Source organism: Carlito syrichta, unplaced genomic scaffold, assembly GCF_000164805.1.
Source record: "Carlito syrichta isolate Samal-C Ts95f unplaced genomic scaffold, Tarsius_syrichta-2.0.1 Scaffold311470, whole genome shotgun sequence".
Classification (NCBI taxonomy): domain Eukaryota; kingdom Metazoa; phylum Chordata; class Mammalia; order Primates; family Tarsiidae; genus Carlito; species Carlito syrichta.
In genome coordinates this window covers 222967-231815 of record NW_007255566.1, presented here as the reverse complement: position 1 = coordinate 231815, position 8849 = coordinate 222967, and the positions used below count along the sequence as shown (strand labels likewise).

The window sequence follows — 8849 nt, the reverse complement described above, 5'->3', positions numbered from 1 at the left end:
TGAAATCCACCCTTTCTTCTTCCTTTCTCTTGGGTGACAGATTCCAAGTTGTTGTTTTTTCCCCCAAAGGGCAGTGGTAGCTGGGTGCTCACGCCTGTAATCCCAGTACTTTGGGAGGCGGAGGCTTCAATGGCCATCAGTGTGCGACTGCACTCCAGACTGGGCAACAGAGTGACTCCAATTCAAAATTAAAATAACTGTTATATCACTGTTAAGTATAATAAGTACTGAGAGAACTTAGATTTAAGTGAGGAATAGCCTGCAGCTGAGAATAACCTATCCTAATGTGATCCAAGTTTTTTTTTTTAGTTAACTTCTTACTTGGTAGCCCAGACTGGAGTGCAGTGGCATGCTCACAGCCACCCCAGCATAAGCCTGCTGGCCTCTGGAGATTCTTCCACCTCAGCCTTCCAAACAGCCGAACTACAGGTGCGTACTACTGAGCCCAGCTCGGTTTTGATTGTAGAGACGAGGTCTCACCAAGTAGCCCAGGCTGGTCTTGAATTCACGGGTTCAGGCAATCCACTTGTCTCGGCCTCCCAAAGTGCTGAGATTACAGGCTGAACCACTGAGCCCGGATGATCCAAGTATTTCTGAAACTCCCTAACACACCTCTTGGGTCTAAACTACCAATGAAATCAGGTGAACAGAGAACAGGTGGCCATCTCCAAATGGAAACTTAATGCCCTCACTGATGAGAGTAATTCATTGATTAAAAAAAAAAATCATAATTCCGGCTACTCGGAAAGCTGAGGCGGAAGGATTGCCGGAGCCCAGCAGGTCGAGGCTGCGGTGCCCGGAGGCAGCCACTGCACTCCAGTCTGGGCGACAGAGTGAGACTCCAACTCAAAAAAAAAAAAAAAAAATCAGACACTGCAGCCAAGGCCAATGGCTCTTGCCTGTAATCCCTGCGCTTTGGGAGGTGGAGGTGAGAGGATTGCCTGAGTCCAGGGGTTGGAAACCAGCCTGGGCAACTTGGTGAGACTCTGTCACTACAAAAAAATTAGCTGAGTGTGTTGGCACTCATCTGTGGTTCTAGTTACTTGGAAGGCTGAGGCGGAAGAAATGCTTGAGCCCAGCAGGTCGAGGTTGTCGTGGCCGTGGTCATGCCACTGCACTCTAGCCTGGGTAACAGAGACCTTGACTCAAAAAGAAAAAGTCACCGGGTAAAATGATTGAGCCTTTCTAAAATGATTGGGCAACATAATTCTTGCTTATCCATTCCCAGTTCCTTCATCCCTCCATTCCTAATGGTCATCCCACAGTGGGGCTGGTAGTGGGGGTACATATGAGAGGGCCCCGTGAGTGGGATAAGGGTCTTTCCTGAATTATTAAAAGTTTTTTAAATGTCTAAAAGGTGTCCATGACCAGGCAGGGTGGCTCATGCCTGTAACCACCCAGGCTTAGCACTTTGGAAGGCTGAGGCAGGAAGATCACTTGAGCCCAGGAGTTAGAGGCTGCAGTGACCTACCACTGTATAACTGCACTCCAGTCTGGGCAACAGAGACCGTGTCAAAAAGAGAAGAAAAAAAAAAGTGATGGTGCAAAGAAAGATCTGAGTTCAGGCCTCAGCTGTGGGGCCCAGGGACCAGTGACTTTTAGCTCGGTGGTTCTCAAACTTGAGTCTGTCTCAGAATCACTGAGAGAGCTTGTTAAAAATAGGTTCCACCCCATTTCAGGTTTAGTAGGTCTGAGGTGGGGCCCTACAACTTGCATTTCTATCAGGCTTCCCAGGTGACACGGAAGCAGCTAACTCAGGGAACACATAAGAATCACTGTCCTAGAAGATTCTGATATGTCAGCAGTTGAGAAATGTGTCTGCATACACGTTAAGTTTCACCAGACCAAGTAGGGACAAAGCCGCCTCATCCAGGATGCTGCACTATTTCTGCGCCATGTCTTCCACCTTCCTGCCTGTCCCTGTACCAAAGCACATGTGTGGCCACAAACCCTGGAAAGCTTAATGTGCACAATGCACCAAGAAGCACCAAGGCGTGAGACTAAAGCTAGAACTCTCCCTCGGGGGAAAGTGGTCAGGACCCTCACCTGGGTCTCAGCCTGGGGGAAATGTAGAGGAGCAGTGCAAGGAAGTGCAGGAAACTAACTTGAGGCAAATTGCTCTGATGCTCCTGGCCAGGAGCAACACCCAGTAAGAGGCAGGAAACCAGCAGGGCTGTAAGAAAAAAAACTCCATCAGTCAACAGTTGTCCTTTGTACAGGAAAGAAGGCTAGAGACTTCGTGGTGCCCTGAAGACACCAAAGTGTTGCTAACCAGCAGAGCAGTCTGTGGATGAGGTAGGACACAGCCAATGTGTGTAAAGCAGAGAGACCGGGGGCTTCTGGAGCAAAGATGAATTCCTATATTTTGGTACCAAAACAACAAAAACTGAAAACAGTATTCCAATCTTCATGAATCCAAGACCTTGGAGCAGGGGTAACAGTCCTTAGCAGAACAAAGGGGGTAGGGACCCTTATCTCTGGACTGTGACCCCAAGAGAGGGTCAAGTCTTGGCAAAGAGGGCTGGAACAGTTGACAGCAGCTGTCATTCCCAGAATGGGTTGTTGGGAGCCTGGGGGGATGATGCTGTAGCTGACCAAGCCAGTCTGCTCTGTGCAAGCCCACCACGCAGGAGCCCGCACTGACACTGCACTGCCTTCAAGAAAAGCCTCCCACCCAGGTCCTGCCGCCCTGTGACCAATCTGTGTCTTACTCTATGACTGGTACCACACACAGCCCTGTTTCCTATCAGGACTTCATCTGTGTATAAGACCAACCAAAAAAAAAAAATCACATGTAGTTTTATAGGCATTTAATAGTTTACCAATTGGTACAATAAGATTTTTTAATATGCAGAAAACATGAATAAATTTTGTTTTACACAGTCTGAGAGCAACAAATCTTACTGTAAAACACAAGAGCAATATTATATACATTCCTTTACTGATTTTTTTAAATTGTGTCAATATCTTCAGTTAACTCTTACAATCTGGGGAACTGTTTTCTCAATTACCACCTCTGCAACGTTCATACGAAATCAATGCTTGCCTTCATGTCAACGTCGGGATAACTTCTAACTTGAAGATTTCGTTTTGAACTCTTCAGCAGAGTGAGCTTTAGGGATGCCTGAAGGATAGGCAGGACAAGAAAGCAGCTACTTCCATGATACAGTGGAAAGACAGAAAGGCCCATTCAGTCCAGGTGTGACTTGTAAATCCAGCTTGCCCTCCCCCCACCCTACTGGAAATAAAACCAAAACCTTTTCCCACTGATTTTGTACATGTCGCTTCTCTACCAGGAGATTCTTCTTTGCATCACCTAGATTAATCAACACATTGGACTTATATACAGCTGGACAGAAAGAATAACCATGTTAAGTGCCTTTTTCTTCAACAATTTTAACTTCAGATTATCAAGCCACCACTGTCAACAAACAAAATATCCTTTACTTTCAAATAGCTTTTCTTTAAATAAAGTTAGAAAAAACTATTTAGTGATATTACTGGGAAGTTCACACAGAAACAGAAAGAGGCAAACAGGAGAGCAGAGCACTGACAGGAGACTGGGCTTGGTGAATCTAGAGCCAAAGCTTCCAAAAGACTACAGCGAGTGCTCCCCAGCGTGGGACCACTTGCTAACACTAGTGAGTCTGAGTAGTGCTCCGGGCACACCACTGGTCACACCACACATAGACAAAACAGGACGGTCTTAGTCTCCTAAAGTGCAAGATGCCATGTCAACAAGCAACTAGTCTCCAAGTGATGACTACACCACAGTTTCCGTGGCTTGCACTCTCACAAGTGCAGCTAGGATTTCTTGGGCACATTATATTAGGGTGGCACTGGAATGTCTGTTTTCACACACACACAAAGTCAATAATCATTTGAGGATGCAATTCTATCAGCTTTTTATTTCTTAAATAAATGGCCAATTTGACTGAGAAAGTGACAAAGCAGCAGTGAACCTCTAAACCAATTAATAAAGTCCTCTACTTACAATCCAAACCAGTAACCTCATCATTGTCCTTATCCCAGGCAAGGCACAGGGTCAGACAGCAGACAGAGAAAATGGAGAACACAGTCAGAAAGGGCATCAACAGGGCAGTGTCAGACAACAGTGCAGGAAACCATTGCCAATCTGATTCCAGACTGTAGGTGGATTGCTCTCCCCCAACCCCCCTTCATTATTCAAACAGGGCTTGTTACACTTGGATCCAGTTGTGGACCATCCCTGAGATTCAATGTTTGCTGCTTCTTAAATGGAGGATGTCTGGTAACTCAACTAAGCAGCAGGCTGTGGCAATCTCCCAAGTAAGGATAACTTTGTTTACAGAGTAATTGTTTCTCCTCCTTTGTCACAAGTCACTCTATGCTGCAGGGGAAGAAACCAATGTTTCCTCCTACATCGGTACCATTTTTTCCTTTATTGTTCATATCTATGAGTGATTTCTAGATGTTGTGGCTTACCCTTAAGCAATTCATGCTAAAAATGAATTAAAATACAAGACATTTATACATGTACAAACAAATGTTAAGATGCACCATTTCTATGTATTTATATTTCTCAAAATAGGACAGAAAATAGCAGCAAACAAGAACAAAGATATTTTCCATAGTTTCTGTAGAAAAATCCAGTCAGAAGAGCTAAGGGGAAAGAAGATTTCTCAATGTAAGCAGGGTTGTGAGGCAATATTGTCCTGAAAATTCATCTACAGGATTTAAGAAATTAGCTAAAGATGTAATTTTTGTCCTCAAGAATAGCCATTAGTTCTCAAAACACTTTCCCTTCCAGAGACAGCTATCAGAAATTATTAAAAACAAACAAACAAAAAGACACAAGTTAGACATAAAGCTGCTTCTAGTTAATATGTGGCCTAGTCTCTGTGCATGTATCTACAAGATGTTAACTCTCACCCTTTGTCTTTTTCAGGAATCAAATTTCCATTAAATACTAAAAGGGACACATTTTTAAAAATCACATATTACACAATGAATAAAATGAAATTCAGAATAAATTTACCTTTGTTAAACTGTCACTATTTCATAGTTCTGTTAACTTTTCAAATGACTTTCTTAAAACACACACACACACACACACACACACACACACTCACACAAACCTGTTGGTTAGCTAAGCAGTGGAATTCCTTATTAATAATTGACAATGGAATAGTGTTCCAAAAGTCATGGATAAAAGTTCTCTTAAACCTACTTGTAGTAACTTTGGATCAAAATATACAATATATCTGGGATGTGTAAAATGCTGAACAGCCAAATTAGAGGGGGAAAAAACAGAAATGATTTCCCTTCCAATGGAAGAAATTCCAACAGAGTCAGACCTAGTTTTCAGAAGCATTAGGATCAAAAAGAAGGGTTTGTTCTAAAGCATGGCATTCCACAGCAAGATTTATTCTACTTGTCCATTTTAGCACTTCTTCAAAAACCCAGGACCAAGGACATGGAGGTTGATGTGTGTGACATACACATACAGACGTATCCACTTATAGATAGGCCCATATACTTATAAACATTTATATATATAAAAAAGGTGAAAACACAGTACATTGTTATTCACACTCCATTAAACCCTGTCATTTTTTTAACTTGTAAGTGAAACAGTTCAAATCAATATCAGATTCATATTGAAAAGCAAACTGCCAACTGCTGTTATTTCTCCCACTCCATTAAAATGGGCACACAAAACCTTTTCAATGTTTCTGTCATTATGTAATGCACATTGCACATCCCTAAAAAACATCAAAAACAAATAGTGATTTGTACCATGACATACTCAATGGGAAGATTAAATTCTACTTGGAAGTCACATCACTATACAGTCTAACAGTATGGAAATACAACTAGAAGTATGTCTAGTGTGGAAAATAGAAGCTTAGAATATGACAGTATTTTTTAACCTGTTTACAAAGCATTAAGACCCAAATGAAATAGATGAGTTGCTATTAGCTGCTGAGATTTTTCTTGAGATTTACAGTCATTTTCTTACATAAATATACCACTAGCCTTTGCTTGATAGGCTGCCAAAACAAATGTATCCTATTGATTTGGCAAATGTGTCATGACAAAAATTCCAATGTGTAATCCCCATTAATTACATAGATGGTTCAGAAGATTTTTGAATTGTAGCCTTATTATCTAACATCCTTAAAGATTTATTAAGCACACTTAAGTGATGTTACATAGATACACATTTCAGAAAAAGCCCTAATAACCACCACTTCCCCCCAAATGAGGCCATCAAGTCAGGCACCAACAGACAGCAGAAAGAAAAACAGGAATTAATAATCCAACATAAAATGACACTGTCAACTATTCAGTTTAGTGCCCTAGCTCAATTTATTCAGCTTCTGCCTTCTTAGGCCTGGTGTGACCAATGCCAGCCCAGGTTTTAAAACCTATGGTACTTCTAGACAACATATGTAAATTTACAGTATACAATTTGGATTCACCATGCATGAATACTTTGTGTGTAACATTTAATAAGCTCAATCTACATCCAGAATAATTTACATGAAAGGACAATATTTATTTAAACAGAGCTCAATGGGGTAACCATGGTATCATCAGAGTGCATCCAGAGGAAAAAAGGGAGGAGGGGCCAAATGAGAATCAACGGCACTCCCACACCTTTACTGTTTGATCTACACTGCCAGTAACCACGTAGGGTGCCGTCTTGTGGAAATCTGAAAGAAAAAGAAAAGGCTTATTTTAAAACCACACTGAGCCAGATACAATGTGTAATGAGCCACAAAATAAACAAGTCTAAGTGTCAGGAATATTGTTTCTCTAACATACCCACACCCCTAGAAGGTATCTAGCTTACCAACTGGGTTAGGGAAGCGTAACTCAATGATTATATCCTATACTAACATCTCAATAAAAAAAGCCTACTCCCTTTTGTCCCATCCCAAATGGGGCTCAAATCTAACAACAACAAAGATAGTTTCAGCATATCTATTTACTGAACACCATGTTCTAGGCATAGTACTGGCGCTTTATGTTTGTGCTTAATCCTTGAAACAATCCTGTGAGACATTAGTTACATTTTGCTAAGATTTTATCTTCATCATTAGGTACATCATACCCTAGTGTGTTTATTATACTTTACTGTAGTCACTATCTTAAATTCTAAATTCAACTTCAGATGATACTGAGAGTGTTTATTAAGTTTAAATAAGATCCCACGAGTTCCTACTACATGACAGTAAACACCTGACAGAAGGAAAGTTTAAGTAAGATTTATTTTGAGACACAAACTAATAGGGGAAAAAATTACACGCCAGAGTGGTAAATATCCTCTTCACAATTAAAAGTCTCCAAAACCAATACTGTGCAATGGAGAGAGTAATTTCTCTCTCTCTCTTTTTTTTTTAACTATAAGACTAATAATGGAAAGAGAATTAAGGATAATTTTTTTAAATGATAGGAATCCATAAAGTTTTAACCTGCCTTCTCTATTCTGACCTGAAAGTACATGGTCATTTCTTCTCTAGTGAAGTCCACGAGATTATATAAAACTTTGTTATGTTTGACATTTCAAAATTTAATGTTCAGAAAACTCATAACTCATACATACCCAAGGAGGTAACAAAGTGTTCATGCGCATTGAGGGTCTTCATGCATCGCTTGTTCTTGTAATCCCACACACGTAGGGTCTTGTCATCAGCACAACTCAAAATAAACTTCCCCCCAGAATGAAACAGAACTCCACGTACCCAGTTATCATGACCCACCTTAAAAACAAAAAGTTATCTGACTTAGTAAAATGATTTTAAAAATGTGCAAATAGCATCTATGAAATAACATGTTACATGGAAACTATTTCTAAAAAATTCTCTCTTTATATATACACATAAAGTCAAAAGATATCAAATGACAAAGGGAAAAAAAACGCCTAGAGAATTCTTCTATATTAAAGGAAACTGGAAACTAACAAAATATGACCAGTAAATGCAGTGTGTAATCCTTGACTGGATCCTGGATAGCAATTTTAAAAAGTTATAAGTAATAATATTGGGATAACTGGAGAAAATATAAATATAAATGTTAAGTTTCTTTCTTTTTTTTCCCCGAGTCGGGGTCTCATTCTGTCACCCAGGCTGCAGTGCAGTGGCATGATCACAGCTTACTGTAGCCTCGATCTCCTGGGCTCAAGGGATTCTTCTGCTTCAGCTGTGACTACAGGTGAGGGCCACCATGCCTGGCTAATTTTTTATTTTCTGTGTAGATGAGTACTTGCTATGTTGTCCAGGCTGGTCTTGAACTCCTAGGCTCAAGCAATCCTTCTGCCTTGACCTCCCAAAGTGCTGGGAATATAAGGTGTGAACCACCATGTTTGGCCAATGTTAAGTTTTTTGAATGTGATTAATTTTAATGTGGTATATAAGCCCTTGTTCTTAAGATACATATGTGGCTGGCTGTGGTGGCTCAAGCCTATAATCCCAGCATTTTGGGAGGCGAGGTAAGAGGACTGCCCGAGCTCAGAGGTTCGAGATCAGCCTGGGAAATTTGGTGAGACCTAATCTGTACAAAAAAATCAAAAAATAAGCCAGGCATGTTAGCACACGCTTATAGTTCCAGCTACTTGGAAGGCTGAGGTGGAAGGATCACCTGAGCCCAGCAGGTCGAGGCAGCGGTTGCCATGAGTGTGGCACTGCACAATTGCCTGGACAAGAGTGAGACTCTGACTCAAAAAAAAAAAAAAGATACACATGCTAAAATACTTGGGTTAATATGTCTTGATATTTGTAAGGAACTCTCAAATGGCTCAGCAAAAAAATCTCACACACACACACACGTACACGCACACACGCACATGAAAAATTAACAACTGG

The 8849-nt window shown here is 40.9% G+C and overlaps 1 protein-coding gene across 2 annotated transcripts in view; it reads right to left on the bottom strand.

Moving 5' to 3' along the window:
* Positions 1–2795: 2795 nt before the first annotated feature.
* PAFAH1B1 (platelet activating factor acetylhydrolase 1b regulatory subunit 1) overlaps positions 2796–8849 on the bottom strand; it is a 92441-nt gene continuing 86387 nt past the window's right edge. For both annotated transcript variants that reach the window (XM_008068670.2, XM_008068671.2), the window contains exons 10-11: positions 7592–7748; positions 2796–6698 (exon numbers count right to left, since the gene is read on the bottom strand). In XM_008068670.2, the coding sequence (XP_008066861.1) occupies positions 6625–6698; positions 7592–7748 (231 nt within the window). In that variant the 3' untranslated portion in view covers positions 2796–6624. The remainder of the gene's footprint in view (positions 6699–7591; positions 7749–8849) is intronic.